The sequence below is a fragment of the Suricata suricatta genome, chromosome 3 (genome assembly GCF_006229205.1).
Source record: "Suricata suricatta isolate VVHF042 chromosome 3, meerkat_22Aug2017_6uvM2_HiC, whole genome shotgun sequence".
In the NCBI taxonomy this organism is placed as follows: Eukaryota; Metazoa; Chordata; class Mammalia; order Carnivora; family Herpestidae; genus Suricata; species Suricata suricatta.
The window spans coordinates 31,169,060-31,185,300 of record NC_043702.1 but is presented as its reverse complement, the minus strand read 5'-3'; the positions used below and the strand labels follow the sequence as shown (position 1 = coordinate 31,185,300).

General features: G+C 35.2%; 1 protein-coding gene across 1 annotated transcript in view; it reads left to right on the top strand.

Moving 5' to 3' along the window:
• LOC115287514 (cytochrome P450 20A1) overlaps window positions 1-14,580 on the top strand; it is a 47,365-nt gene extending 32,785 nt beyond the window's left edge. The window contains exons 10-13 of the mRNA XM_029934035.1: window positions 4,068-4,179; window positions 5,495-5,559; window positions 14,178-14,267; window positions 14,415-14,580. Coding sequence (XP_029789895.1) covers window positions 4,068-4,179; window positions 5,495-5,559; window positions 14,178-14,267; window positions 14,415-14,562 — 415 coding nt within the window. The 3' untranslated portion in view covers window positions 14,563-14,580. The remainder of the gene's footprint in view (window positions 1-4,067; window positions 4,180-5,494; window positions 5,560-14,177; window positions 14,268-14,414) is intronic.
• The last annotated feature ends 1,661 nt before the right edge of the window (window positions 14,581-16,241 follow it).

Here is a 16,241-nt window from a genome sequence, read left to right as displayed (position 1 = left end):
AGCATTATGCCAATGTTCATAGCAATATTATTCATGATAGCAAAAAACTAGAAGCAGTCCAGACGTTGATCAACTGGTGAATAGATAAATAATTTGTGTTATGTCTGTACCTTGAAATATTACCAAGTAGTAAAAAGTAATATGATTTTAATATATATATGACAATGTGGATAAGTGTCATCCTATTACATGAAAGAAGTCAAGCACATACAATGTGCATACAATATGTTTTCATTAAGGTGAAATTCTAGAAAAGGCAAAAAACTATAGTGATAGAAAGTAGATCAGTGGTTGTTTGGGGTCAGAAATAGGGAGGGGATCAACTAGGAGGGAACATGAGAAAAGTTTTTAGGATGAGGAAACTGTTTTGTATTGTGACTGTGGTTAGACAATTATACAAAATGACTAAAGTTCATTAAATTGTACAGGTAAGACAGATGAATCTTTTATATGTACATAATACCTTAATTAAAAATATTTTTTATAAGTTTTTAATGTCTTTTATTTATTTTTGAGAGACAGAGCGAGCAGGGGAGGGTCAGAGAGAGAGGGAGATACAGAATCTGAAGCAGGATACAGGCTCTGAGCCAGCTGTCAGCACAGAGCCTGATGCGGGGCTTGAACCCACAAACTGTGAAATCATGACTTGAGCCGAAGCCAGACACTTAACCCACTGAGCCACCCAGGCCCCCACAAAATATTTTTTTAAATAGAGACTGTGACTGCTTAGGGTGTTGAAGTCTGAGTCTGGATAGTAGGTAACCAGCCCTACTTTGGAGTCTCTTTCAACTATAGAAAAGAAGATAGGGAGACTTATTTTACAAACTTTTCAAAATGTTGGAAATTTCATTTATTACATTAAATATAACCATGTCATCTGTTTTTTTTTAATTTTTTAATGTTTATTTTTGAGAGAGCAAGAGAGAGAGAGAGACAGAGACAGCGTGCAAAGGGAGAAGGGGCAGAGAGAGAGGGAGACCCAGAATCTGAAGCAGGCTCCAGGCTCTGTCGGCACACCTGAGCTGAAGTCAGACACTTAACTGACTGAGCTACCCAGGTGCCCATACCCTTTCATTTTAAAAGTAATATGTAATTGTCTTTTGAAGTTTTTATAATACAGAAATGTATGAAGTAGGAGAAGGTGAAGGTTTTTTATAAGTGTATCCTTAAGAGATAATAATTGTTAACTATCTTTACTGTTTTTCCAGATTTTTATATACATATATACATATATATTTAAAATAAAAAATTCAAAGTATATTAAAATGTAAAAATATAATTCTTCTGTAAATTCAATTTTTTCTCTAAATATTTAGCAGACAGTATTTTTATATGTATAACTCCACCACACCCAATCAGTTATTAGGTTTGTTGCTTGTACCTCCCAAACAACTTTTAGTTGGAAGTTTAATTTTAGTTTTTTTCATTGCCCCCACTCTATTCAGACTGCCATCAACTTGCCTGGGATATTCATCAGCTGTGGATCTTGCTCCCCTCTAATCCATTTTCTAAATTGCTACTGTAGTCTGCAGATACTTTGGGTGCTTTAAACATACAGATAACCTAAGGACCGATTTCCATACCAACAATCTCCTGCCAGAAGAAGTTTTCAAAAGCTTCTCAAATGATTCTAATGTGTTCTAATTCTAATGCTGAGAATCACTGTGCTAGTGATTTTTCTATTTCTAGGGAGTCAACATCTGGGCAGATGACTCCCTCATTTAAAATCCTTCCGTGATATCTCGTTGCTCTTAAGATAACATTTAAACTCAGCAGTTTAGCCTATGATGAAGAGCTGGGTCTTGTATTCTCTTCCATGTTTTCTCTTATTATTTGTGCCTTTTCATACCTAGGATTTAACTCTATTGAAATTCTTTTGTTTCTGCAAAGCTTTGGTAGCCTTTCTTATCTCCTGGCTTTTGTAGACTACTCCTTTATCTAGATTCTCTCTTTGTCTTTTAGCTAACTCCAGTTTTTTTTCCTGCAGGTCTCAGCCTAAAATGCTTATTTTTCTGCAAAGTCCTTTCTTTTGTTAGGTGCTTCTGCCTGTGTTATCTAAAACCCTGAACTTACTTTATCATAACCATTACTTTGCTTTTTAAATTGTCATCCTTGATGTCCCTACTTTTCTCAGTCCCTGCCAATTAGACTTTGAATCCCTTTATGGGTATCTGTCTTGTTCGCTGTTGTCATTCAGTATCTAACATGGTGCTTCTAATGTTGTAGGTACCTAATAAATATTGTTCAAAGAGGAAAGGAAGGATTTGGCTCTTCCGTTCTTGTTGTTTTTAGATATTATAAACAGTCAACTTTCCTACACTTGTATTTTGTTAATATCCTACTAATAAAGTTTCTATTGTTTCTAGTAATAAAGTACTAGAAGTGAGATTATTATTGAAGGATATATATAGTAGTTTAGTATTTACGATTAGGGGCTGTGGACTAAGACAGACCTAGGTTTGAATCTTGTTGACACCGCTTCCCTGCCATGTTGGTTTTAAATAATTGCCTCATTTTTTTAAAATCTATGAAATTAAAATAGTAATAATATCCATGAAGTTTAAATAAGGATTAAGTGAGATAGTGCATAGAAAGTATTTAATAGACTGGCTTATGGTAAGATTTCAATACATTTTAGCTTTTATTCTAATTGTGTTGTACACTTAATATTTTTATACATTGCCAAGTTACCCTTCAGAAAGGGTGTACCGATTTATACTTCCAACAACTGGATATAAATGTCTTTTCCCCATTTAAAAAATCTTTATTTTTGAGAGAGTGCAAGTGAGAGAGGGGCAGAGAGAGGGAGAAAGAGGATCCTTAAGTAGGCTCTGCACTGATAGTAGTGAGCCCGATGTAGGGCTTGAATTCATGAACCATGAGATCATGACCTGAGCCAAAGTCAACCCACTGAACCACACAGGGACCCCTTTCTTCCCCATTTTTTATTAGTATTGTCTAATGTCATTCTATTTCATCTTTGCTAATCTGTCAAGTAAAAAAAATTGCTATAATTATCAATCTTTCCACTGTTAAGGAGGTTGGGTATCATTTCATATGTTTCCAGGACATTTGTATTTTGTTGTATTTATGAATTAATTTTTTATAATTATCCATATTTCTTTTGGGGTGTTTGATGATTTTAATTATCTATTTTTATTTTTAAATTTTTATTTATTAATTTTTTTAGGGAGATAGAGTGAGCACATGAGTGGGAGTGGGGCAGAGAGGGAGAAGGTAAAGGAAAGAGAATCTCAAGCAGGCTCCATGCCCAGTGCCCAGCCCCACTCAGGGCTCAGTCTCATGACCATGAGTTCATGACCCCAGCTGAAATCAAGAGTTGGACACTTAACTGACACACCAATAACTATGGATTTTTAAAGAGCTATTATACATTTTGAAAATATTTTTCCTAATTGTTTTTCAGTTGTACTTACAATTGTAAATATGTTTTAAAGAACTTCTGTACTCAGATTATCTGTATTTTTCTTTATGGCTTCTGTCATTGTGTCAATATTTTTATGATTTTTTTAATGTTTATTTATTTTTGAGAGACAGAGATAGAGAGAGCACGAGCAGGGGAGGGTCAGAGAGAGAGGGAGACACAGAATCTGAAGCAGGCTCCAGGCTCCGAGCTGTCAGCACAAAACCTGATGTGGGGCTCGAACCCACGAACTGTGAGATCATGACCCGAGCCGAAGTCAGAAGCTTAACCGACTGCGCCACCCAGGCACCCCTATTTTTATGATTTTTGAGTAGGATAGTTCTTTATTAAATTTTTTACATCCTTTATTTTAAAAATAAAGGACTTTTCTACTCAAATATAAAAATATTGTTTTGGGTTTTCTTCTGGTACTTTTAAAGTTGTTTTCATTTATTTAAATTAATACCTACCTGGATTTTATATACCTCTAATACATAACTTATTTTAAAACAAATTAGAATTATGATGTGACTACTTCAACTTAGGAAGATTATTAAAGTTATCAAATGATACTTTTAAATGTATGTACATCTCAGACTGCCTCTCCCAAAGTAAAGATCTGTAAAAATGTTTTTTTAAACAGATATTGTCGGCAAGTACTTTGTGAAACTGTTCGGACTGCCAAACTAACCCCTGTTTCTGCCCATCTTCAAGATATTGAAGGAAAGGTTGACAAATTTATTATTCCTAGAGAGGTAAGAAACATTTGGTATACTTACTGACTCATTTAGTTGGTATTTATAACTATTTTAGTGTGTATTTTTAAATCATATAGTTTAAAATGTCCAATAAATGATACATATTATTAAATCAAAGACACGGGGTTCCTGGGTGGCTCATTCAGTTAAGGTCCGACTTTGGTTCAGGTCATGATCTCATGGTTCAAGAGTTTGGGCCCCTGTTGGGTTCTGCACTGACAGAGTTGACCCTGCTTGGGATTTTTTCTCTCTCTTCTATTCTCTGCCCTTCCCCCACATGTGCTTGCTCATTCTCTCTCTCTCAAAATAAACCAAAAAAAAATAAACACAGTTATTTTAAATGATAATAATATATGCTATATTAGAGTCTAGACAACAGAAAGACTTTCTTCCTCATGTGTACTACTGTTAATACTTTAGTATTTTTTTACATCTTTTTCTATGTATGTATATTACTCTGTATGTATGGCTATTAATATAACTGGCACTTAATAAATACAGATCCAACTCATTATTTTTAATGGATGTATAGTATTCCATTGTATAAGTGTGTTATATAGTTTATTTAAGCAGTCCCCATTGGTGGAAATTTAGATTATCATCTTTTTTGTTATTACAAATTGTATACTTGTATAGGTAATTGAGTAGAGCCTTAGAAATAGAATTTTGGGGTCAAAGTGCTTATTTATATTAAATGTAAGTTGCCCTCCAAAAAACAATTTATATTTTTAGCAACAGTGTATGAGAATGCTTTTTCCCCTCTATATCCTTACCACTTCAGGATTTAGGAACTTTTTATACATTTCTTATATGAAATACTTTCTCATTATTTTAATTTGCTTTTCCCTGATCATTGGAGAGATTGAGCAGCTTTTCATACATATTTAACAGTTTGTATTTCTTTTTGTGAATTATGTGCTTATAACTTACTCTTCTTTCTAGTGAGCTTAACTGTCTTTTTGTGCATTGTACATACTAACTGTCAATTATATGGGAAATGTGTTTTTCTTATTATTTATCTTCCACTGGTACTTTTGGTCTGTTTTGTTTTAACTGGCTGTAGGTTTTATATTTTCATAGTTAAATCGGTTATTCCTTTATGTCTTGCAGATTTTGACCTACTTAGAGAGGCCTTCACCACTATAAAGTCATCACAATAATGGCCTGTGTTTTCTTCTTTTATTTTCTATTTTTATTCTGTATTTATTATCTATATTAAAAGAGCATTTAGGATGAGTTGGCTTTCCGGCAGTCACTTCATCTCTGTTAGGCCTTTACTAACAAGAGTAATATTTTTTTTTTTTTTTTACAGACTCTTGTTCTTTATGCCCTTGGTGTGGTGCTTCAGGATCCCAGTACTTGGCCATCACCATACAAGTATGAAATATCTTTCTTTATCCTTGTGATTATTGATTTTTATGGGTTTACATGTTTCGCATTCCTTTTCTAAGTCTTAAGAAGAAAATTTAACGTGTGACAGTGATACAACGTAAGAACGCCACTGCCTTCTCTTTGTATCTTCTGTTCATGAATCTGCTATCCGCTTCTCTTCGTCTCTCCTGTCCCTTCTTTATTTTTAATGTTTACTTATTTATTTATTTATTTATTTATGGAGAGAGAAAGAGAGTGTGAGTGTGAGCAAGGGGAAGGGCAGAGAGAGGAGAGAGAATCTTAAGCAATCTCCATGCTGACATGGGCCTTGATTCCACAACCCTGGGATTGTGAGCTGAACAAATTCAAGAGTTGGACACTTAAGTGAGTCACCCACGTGTCCCTAAATGTAATGCTCTTGAGGTCAATGTAGTATGTTTCCTATTGTTTTAGGACTGCATAGTATTATTCTATTATATGGATATACCAGAGTTGTTCAACCTTTCACCCACTGGAGAACATTTGGGTTGTTTGGTAATGAAGCTGGTTTGAATATTCATGCAAGGGTTTTTGTGTGAACATAGGGCTTCATTTCCTTGGGATAAATGACCAAGAGTGCACTTGCTGGGTCGTACGGGTAGTGCACGTTTAGTTTTGCAAGAACTGCCAGGCTATTTTTCAGGGATTCTCACCAGCAGTGTTTGAGAGTTTCAGCTTCTCTGCAGCCTCAGTAGTGCTGACTATCTTCAATGCTTTTTATATTAGTTCTAATACGTATGTGGTGATAGTTCATTATGGTTTTCAGAAGTTTCATTTTTGAGTAACATAGTCTCCCTATAGAAAAATGTCTGGGTATTTATTTATAGAAAGAAATGGATAGAAATACATTATTACTGTGACCATATTGGCAATATGTCAGAGCAAGGAAACCTGGGTCAAATTCTATGAGCTAAATGGATAATAATGTAAATATTACTCTGTAGTAAAGGAGGAAATATTATCAACTTTAAAATCAGTCTAATACAAAATTCTCACCTGAAAAGAATGAAGACAAATATCAAACCCTCAGTATGGACTGGGACCGAGATGGTGACATAATAGGCTCCTGTATTTCCATCCTCCCATGGACACACTCAGTATTGCTATGCATGGAGCAATTACCTCTGAGAGAAATCCAGAAACTAGCTGGGTTACTCCTACACAATTGGGCAGATGAGAAAATATCCACATTAAAACATGTAGGAAATATTGAGGCGCACTCTTGCCATAAACCTACCCCCTAAGTCCTAGATATGTCTTCTGAGGCAGGGGAAACAAAAGCAAAAGTAAACTATTGGGACCAAATCAAAATAAAAAACTTCTGCACAGCAAAGGAAACAACCGACAAACGAAAAGAACACCTACTGAATGGGAGAAGATATTTGCCAATGACATATCTGATAAAGCGTTAGTATCTGAAATACGTAAAGAACTTCTGCAACTCAACACCGAAAACCCAAATGATCAAAAAATGGTCAGAAGGGGCACCTGAGGCTCAGTTGGTTAAGTATCCAACTCTTGATTTCAGCTCAGGGCATGATCTCAATGGTTCATGAGACTGAGTCCCATGTCAGTCTCTCATGCTGACAGTGTAGAGCCTGCTTGGGATTCCTCCCTCTCTCTCTCAATATAAACATTAAAAAAATCATTTTTAAAAAATAAAAAATGGGCAGAAGAAATACACAGATATTTCCCCCAACAAGACATAGAGATTGCCAACAGACACATGAAAAGATGCTCAAAATCACTCATTCTCAGGAAATGCAAATCAAAACCCACAATGAGATATCACCTCACACCTGTTAGGATGGCTAAAATCAAAAACTCAAGAAACAACACGTGTTGGCAAAGATGTGGAGAAAAAAGAACCCTCTTGCACTGTTGTTGGTAGTATAAACTGTGCAGCCACTGTGGAAAACCACTTGGAGGTTCCTCAGAAGTTTAAAAATAGAACCACTCAATGATCCAGTAATTCCACTACTGGGTAGTTACCCAAGGAATACAAAAACACTAATTCAGTGAGATATATGTATCCTTATGTTTATAGCAGCATTATTTACAGTAACCAAGGTATGGAAGCAGCACAGTGTCCACCAGAAGATGAATGGATAAAGAAGATGTGGTTTACATATACAATGGAATGTTACTCAGCCGTAAAACAAACAAAATCATGCCATTTACAACAAAATGGATGGATCGTGAAAGTATAAAGTTAAGTGAAATAAGTCAAAGAAAGATATACAATATGATTACAGTCATATGTGGAATTTAAGAAACAAAACAAATAAACAAAGGAAAAGAAAAAAGAGATAAACCAAAAACTAGACTCTTTTTTTAAATGTTTATTTATTTTTGAGAGAGAGAGAGACAGTGTGAGCAGGGGAAGAGAAGAGAGAGAGGGAGACACAGAATCCGAAACAGGCTCCAGGCTTCAAGCTGTCAGCACAGAGCCCAATGCAGGGCTCGAATTGACAAACCGCGAGATCATGACCTGAGTCGAAGTTAGACACCCAACCAACTGAGCCACTCAGGCACCCCTAGAAACTAGACATTTGAGGCACCTAGGTACCTCAGTTGGTTGGTCATCCTACTTAGGCTCAGTTCAGGATCTCATGGTTCTTGGGTCAAGGCCCCATGTGGGGCTCTGTGCTGACAGCTCAGAGCTTGGGGCCTGCTTTGGATTCTGTCTGCCTCTCTGCTTCTCCCCCTCGAGCTTGTGCTCTGTCTCTCTCTGTCTGTCAAAAATAAATAAACATTAAAATTTTTAATAAAAAACTAGACTCTTAACTGTAGAGAACAGATTTTTACAAGAGGGAAGGTAAAGGAGATCGATGGAATAAATGAAGGGAATTAAGAGTACACTTATCTTGATGAGCACTATATAATATATGGAACTGTTGAATCACTATATTGTACACCTGAAACTAATATAACACTATATATTAACTACACTGAGGTAAAATTTTTTAATTAATATAAAAAACTAGTAAATGAAATTAATAATCCTTTAGTTTTCTTGAAGAAAAGGTATATGTACTCCTATGTTTATTGCAATATTTAAAAAATTTTTTTAAGTTTATTTATTTTGAGAGAGAGATCAAGTGAGCAGAGGAGGGGCAGAGAAAGAGGGAGAGAGTGGATCCCAAGCAGGCTCCAAACTGCCAGCACAAAGCCTGGAGCAGGGCTCGATCCCATAAACCATGAGATCATGACCTGAGCCAAAACCAAGAGTCTGATGCTTAACCGACTCAGACACCCAGGTGCCCCTATTTCAGCATTATTTACAATATCCCAGATGTAGAAGCAACCCAAATGTTGATAGATGAATAGATAAGGAAGATGTAATATATATACACGCAATGAAATATTACTCTGCAGTTAAAGAGTGAAATCATGCTATTTGTGAAAACATGAATGAAACTAAAGGGTATTATGCTAAGTGAAATAAGTTAGAGAAAGACAAATACCAAATGATTTTTACTCATAATTGGAACCTAAAAAACAGCACAAACAATAGCTATGGACTCATAAATTCAGAGAACAAACTGGTGGTTGCTGGGGTTGGGAGGGGATAGGCAAAAAACGTGAAGGGGATTCAGAATACAGACTTATAAGATAAATAAGTCATGGGGATGGAATCTACAGCATAGGGAATATAAGTCAATAATATTGTAATAACTTCTATGGTGACAGATTATGACTACACTTATAATGGTGAGCATTCCATAATGTATGTTATTGTCAAATCACTGTTGCACACCTGCAACTAATACGATATTACATGTCAGCTATACTTCAATTAGAAATTTTTAAAAAGGTTATGTAAATCAGAAAGAAGTAAAGTATTTGCAGATAGTATGATATTATATATAGTAAACCCTAAAAATTCTGCCAAAAACTGTTAGAATTAATAAATAAACTCAGTAAAGTTGCATGACACAAAATCAATGTGCAAAACTAAGGTGCATTTCTATACACTAAGAATGAATTATCAGAAAGAAAAATTATATAATCCCCTTTACATCAAAAAATAAAATTTAGGAATAAATTTAACAATGGTGAAAGATCTGTATACTGAAAACTATAAAATATTTATGAAAATAGTTGAAGTAGGAAAGATAATCTAGGTTCTTGGATTGCAAGAATTTATGTTGAAAGTGAAATAAGGCAGTCAAAGACAGACACCGTATGATTTCACTTACATGTGGAATCTGAGAAACTTAACAGATGACCATATGGGAAGAGAAGCAAAAAATAAGATACAAACAGAGAGGGAGACAAACCAGAAGAGAATCTGAAATACAGGGAACAAACAGGGTTGATGGGGGAGGGAGGTTAGGAGCGTGGGGAAAATGAGTGATGGGTATTGAGGAAGGCACTTGTGGGATGAACCCTGGGTGTTGTATGTAAGTGATGAATCATGGGAATCTACTCTTGAAAGCCAAAACTACACTATGTTACCGAACTTGACAATAAAATAATAATAATAATAATAATAATAACACCTAAATCTACAAACAAAAGAATTAATAATGTTGAAATGTCCTTAGTAGCCAAAACAATTTACAAATTCAGGACAATTCCTTTCAGAATCCTAATTTTGGGGTGCCTGGCATGCTGTCTCTTGATCTCAGGTTTGTAAGTTTGAGCTGCTCATTGGGCATAGAGATTACTTAAAATAAAATCTTAAATATTTTTTAAAATCCTAAGTCATTTTTCACAGAAAAAATAAACAATCTTTATATTCATGTGGAACCACAAAAGACCTGGAATAGCCAAAACAGTTTTGAGAAAGAAGAATAAATCTGGAGGCATCGTACTTCTTAATGTCAAACTGTATTATAAAGCTTTAGTAATTGAAATAGTATGGTACTAGCATAAAAACAGATCAGAGACACATAGACACATAGTCCAGAAATAAACCCATACATATATGGTCAGTTATTTTTTAACAAAGGAGGCAAGAATATGCAATGGGGAAAGGATAGTGTTTTTAATTAATGGTTTTAATAAAACTGGATAATCATATACAGAAGAATAAAGATGAATAAAACTGGACTCCTAATATAGACCATGCATAAAAACAACTCAAAATGGAGTAATTAAGTGTAGTAATTGAAACCCTAAAACTCCTAGAAGAAAACATAGAGGATAAGAATCTTTACATAGATCTTGGCAGTTGTTTTTTGGATTTGACACCAAAAACAAAGGCAACACAAGTCAAAATAAATATATGGGACTACCTCAGAATAAAAAGCTGCATAGTAAAAGAAACTGTCAACAATATGAAAAGGCAACTCATATGGAATGGGAGAAAGTATTTACAAACCACACATCCAATACTGGCTTAACATCAAACTGTTTAAGGAAGTCATACAATTCAATAGCAAAAAAAGAATAACCCAATTTAAAAAATAGGCAAAGGCCCCAGATAGACATTTTACAAAAAAAGACATGCAAATGCTGAGAGATACACGAAAAGGTGCTTTACTTCACTCATCAGAAAAATGCAACTATATGCCATGATGACAGATCATCTCACACCTGTTGGGATGTCAAAGAGACAAGAGAGGACACGTGCTGGCAAGGATGTGGGTAAAAGGGAACTCTTATATACTATTGGTGTGAATGTAAATTGGTACAAACACAGTTGAAAATGGTATGGAGATTCCTCAGTAAATTAAGAATAAAACTACCATATCATCCAGCAGTGCCACTGGCTACATATATAGTCAAAGGAAATGGTGTCACTATCTTGAAGAGATAGCTGTACTCTTATGTATATCACAATATTATTTACAAGTAAGGAAATGACTTAAGTGTCTGTCAGTGGGTAAATGGATAAAGAAGTGTCTGTATAGAGATATAGACATAGATATAGTGGAATATTACTGAGCCATAAAAAGAGGAAATTCTGCAACTAGGATGCAACCTGGAGGGCATGATACTAAGTGAAATGAGCCAGACAGAGAACTGCATTGTAGCACTTACATGTGTAATATGAGGGGGCAGGGGGGCAGGAGTCAAACAGGGTAGAATGGTCCTTGCCAGGGTCTGTGAGTAGTGGTGGGGGAAAGAGAGCTGCTGGTAAAAGGGTACAGACTTCAGTTTTAAGATGAGTAAGGTCTGTGGATCTCATATATAATGTGACCGTGTTTGATAATACTGTATAGTGTAATTGAGAGTTGGTAAGAGAAAGGAAATTAAGTGTCTCCCCACACAGACACAAAATAGTAACTCTGTAATGTGGTGGGTATGCTAATTAACTTAAGGATGGGAATTCTTTCAAAATGTGTACATATATCAGATCATATTGTATACTTTAAATAACATGTCAAATATACTTCAGTAAAGCTAAAAAAAAACCCCAAATCCCTAAGTATTTAGGCTTAAACTATTTTTAGTTTGACTTTCATTTTATTCTTAATCCTTAAAATTGTGAGGTGTTTTATAAAGTAATTGGAAAAATCAAGTTTGATTCATTTTTGAAATCTAAAAACACATAGAAGCGCCTGGGTGGCTCAGTCATTTGAGTGTCTGACTCTTGATTTCAGCTCAGGTCATGATCCCGGGGTCATGGGATTGAGCCCCATGTTGGACTTTATGCTGAGTGTGGTGCCTGCTTAAGATTCTCTTTTTCCCTCTGTCCCTTTCCACTACCTATGTGTGCTTGCTCTCTTCTCTTTCTCTCTCTCAAGATTAAAAAATGGGGGTGCCTGGATGACTCAGTTGGTTGCGTGTTTGACTTCAGCTCAGGTCATGATTTGACACTTCGTGCTTTCAGAGCCTAGAGCCTGCTTCAGATTCTGAATATGATTCTGTCTCCCTCTCTCTCTCTCTGCCTCTCCCCTGCTTGTGCTCTCTATCAAAAATAAATAAATGTTGGGGGGGGATAGAAAACCAGGTATTAAAAAAATAAAATCAAAATAAAAAATAAAATAATTAAAAACATAAAAACACTTAAGATATCTTCAGGTAAAAATTTAGGGTCTCAGTTTTTAAGATAGTTTATAAAAGGAAAAGCTAATTGGGGTGTCTGCCTGGCTCAGTCTGAAGAACATGTGATTCTTGATCTTGGGGTCACGAGTTCCAGCCTCATCTTCAATTTAGAGATTACTTAATTTTTAAAATTTAATTTTATTTTACTTTAAGTAAGCTCTACATGCAACATGGGACTTGAACTCAACATTGAGATCAAAGAATTGCATGCTCCACCAACTGAGCCAGCCAGGCATCCCAGAGATTACATACATACATACATATATACAAACTTTTTAAAAAGGAGGGATGGCTTAGTCAGTTAAGCATTGGACTCTTGATTTCAGCTCAGGTCATGATCTCATGGCTCATGGGGTTGAGCCCCACATTGGGCTCTATGTTGACAAAATGCAGCCTGCTTGGGATGCTCTCTCCTCTCTCTTTCTGTCTCTCCCCTCTCGTGCTCTCTCTCAAAATAAATAAACTTGGGGCGCCTGGGTGGCTCAGTCGGTTAAGCCTCCAGCTTCGGCTCAGGTCAGATCTCACGTTCGTGGGTTCGAGCCCTGCGTCAGGCTCTGTGCTGACCGCTAGCTCAGAGCCTGGAGCCTGCTTCCAGTTTTGTGTCTCCTTCTCTCTCTGCCCCTCCCCCTCTCATGCTCTGTCTCTCTCAGTATCAAAAATAAATAAAACAAAAAAATTAAAAAAAATAAATAAATAAACTTAAAAATATCTTTAAAAAAAGGAAAAGCTGATTAAATTTGATACAGTTGTTACATGGACTGTCATGTGAGTCTGATATATTCCAATAGTGAAAGCTAATTTATACTTTTTTAAAAGAAAATGAAAGCAGAAAATTTTTTTTCTCATAGTATAGTTTAGGTCTTTTATTTCTCTATTTATTTTTAAGTAATCTCAACACCCAACCTGGGGCTGGAACTCATAACCTCAAGATCAAGAGTCCCACACTCTACCAGCTGAATCAGCCAGGAACCCCTTTGGTTTAGATCTTTTAACACATGTGTGTTTTGTTTTGTTTTGTTTTGTTTTGTTATAATAGAGCAGAGGAAGGGCAGAGAGAGAGGGAGAGAGAGAATCCCAAGCAGGCTCCACATTCAGTCTCCCAAACATGACGTCATGACCTGAGCTGAAATCATGAGTCAGGCATTTTAACTGCCTGAATCACGCAGGATCCCCAGGAAACACATTTGAATTGTAGAGACTTTATAAGACGCTTCGCATTTTGAGAAGATGGTCTCATGTCACAGATGTTTTGAACACTCTTAAATTTAAATAATTTGTTACATGATTTTTTGTGATTTAGCCTTTTATCTCTTATAATGATGTACACCCAGTTACATTTTCATCTCTTCCTGGTTCCAGAGAAATATATTTTGTATCTGTTGTTTAGAAATAATAAATTAAGCAGAAAAAGACTAAATATATGTTTAATAGTTTGAGAACATGATAGGTGAAATTGAAATACAATTTGACAGCAGTTTTTATTTTTAGTATTTTTCAGACTTTATTAGATACCTATGTTTTTATAGTGTAAATATGTAAAATGCCTGGGGAGCTCTGTTTTGATCTGCCCCAAATCTTCTTTTTAGATTTGATCCAGACCGGTTTGATGATGAATCAGTAATGAAAACTTTCTCCTTGCTTGGATTCTCAGGTACACAGGAATGTCCAGAGTTAAGGTGAGTGATAGAAAAGGGAAAGTAAAAGGAAAGATGCCAGACTTTTACTTAGAATTTTGATGATTACTGCTGATGAGAATGAGCAACCTATATAATTAAAGTGTAATTGTTCATCTTTAGTAACCAGTCGACTTTCTCCTTGCCTAGGTTTGCATATATGGTGACCACAGTACTTCTGAGTGTATTGGTGAGAAGGCTGCACCTACTTTCTGTGGAGGGACAAGTTATTGAAACTAAGTATGAACTGGTAACATCATCCAAGGAAGAAGCTTGGATCACTGTTTCAAAGAGATAATAAAATTTTATACATTCAGGTGTCTGGGTGGCTCAGTCGGCTGAACCACTGACTTGGGCTCAGGTCATGATCTCGCAGTTCACAGTTTCGAGCCCCGTGTCAGGCTCTGTGCTGACAGCTTGCTCAGAGCCTAGAACTTGCTTCGGATTCTGTGTCTCGTTCTCTCTCTGCCCCTACCCCATTCCTGCTCTGTCTCTGTCTCTCTCTCTCTCTCTCTCAATAATAAATAAATGTAAAAAACAAAAAAAGTTTTTTAATTAAAAAAACTATACCTTCAGCTTTCTTGAGAAAAATGACAGTTTAGAAAAATCTGTATTAAATCCTTTTTATAAACCAAGTAATACTGTGGAATATAAATACCTACTAGTACTTCATTATATAAATTTGGATTTTTGTATATCAGATTTTCTTAATTCATGATATACATTGATACTCATTGTATCAATATAATGATAATTTTAATGGGAAGCTCTCTGCTTTTAATTTTTATTTTATCACTTTCTATGCCATTCTTCGTATTATTTTTCTTAGTTTGAACTCTAATGTTCTTTTTTAAATCTCTAATATTCTTGAAGAGAGACATTATTTTTGCACACTTTGGCAAATCATGTTTTCTGAGTATTTATAAAAGGGAAACATAATCCTAACTTCTTTTCATACTTCCAATAAATCACTTTAAAGAGGGAAAATAAGAACTTCCCATAATGTGATTTCTTGCATTAAGATTTTTATTTTCTGCGTATAGTTTGTGTTTAATCATTGTTACTAGGGTTGAGTAACCTACCTTGTATTTGCATATTTTTATGCCTCCCCCGACAACAGTGTTCATTTCATGACTTACACAAGGCTCATCATTTTGAATAGCTCTAAGTCATTTGGAAACTACTACAGTTGTTTTTGAATGTGTTTTTGAAGTGCCTGTCCTAAGGGACAAACTAAGATTGAGGCTTCTCTTTCTTTCTGTTTGGCTCAAAGGCTTAGTAGCACTATATTAGTTCAATTCTCATTTATGGAAACAACTGGATTCCTACCTTGTTATTATATCATGTACTAAATATAATGAACTTCAATAATTAAGAAATGAGAGCGCACTAACCAAAAACCAGAACCAAGTTAAAAAAAAAACATGGATGAAAATAATTTGCAAAACATCTGATAGGGATAATAGCCATATGCCATATAAATAGCTCATACAGATTGGTAAGAAAACATAATAGACAAATGGTTAAAAGACATGAATAAACCATTTTTAGAGGAGGAAATAGGCATTAAACTTTTAGAAAAAAGGGTTAGTCTCACTAGTAAGTAAAGGAATTTAGGGGCTATTTTAAAAATACTTTAAATATCTTTCTAAGTTTTTATTTAATACTTTTTTATTGATAGCATTGTAGCTTAGTTCACTTTTTCTGGTTCCATTGTTCTTGAGAATTTTTTTAAGACAATGACTGAAGGAAATATGGCAAGTGCAGATAGGAAAGGAAGAAAAGTGATAACTGTTTGCAAATAGGGCTATTTTTGACACTGCTGAATTCCACTTGTAATTATAGTTTCAAGATTGTACCCTAGTTATTGAGTTATTTTATGCTGTGTTTATGGTCAGATTGCCAACATTTTGAACTAGTTAGGAGTGGTTAAGATAGACTTTAAGTAATTAGATGCAGCTTTTATTTCTGCCAAAT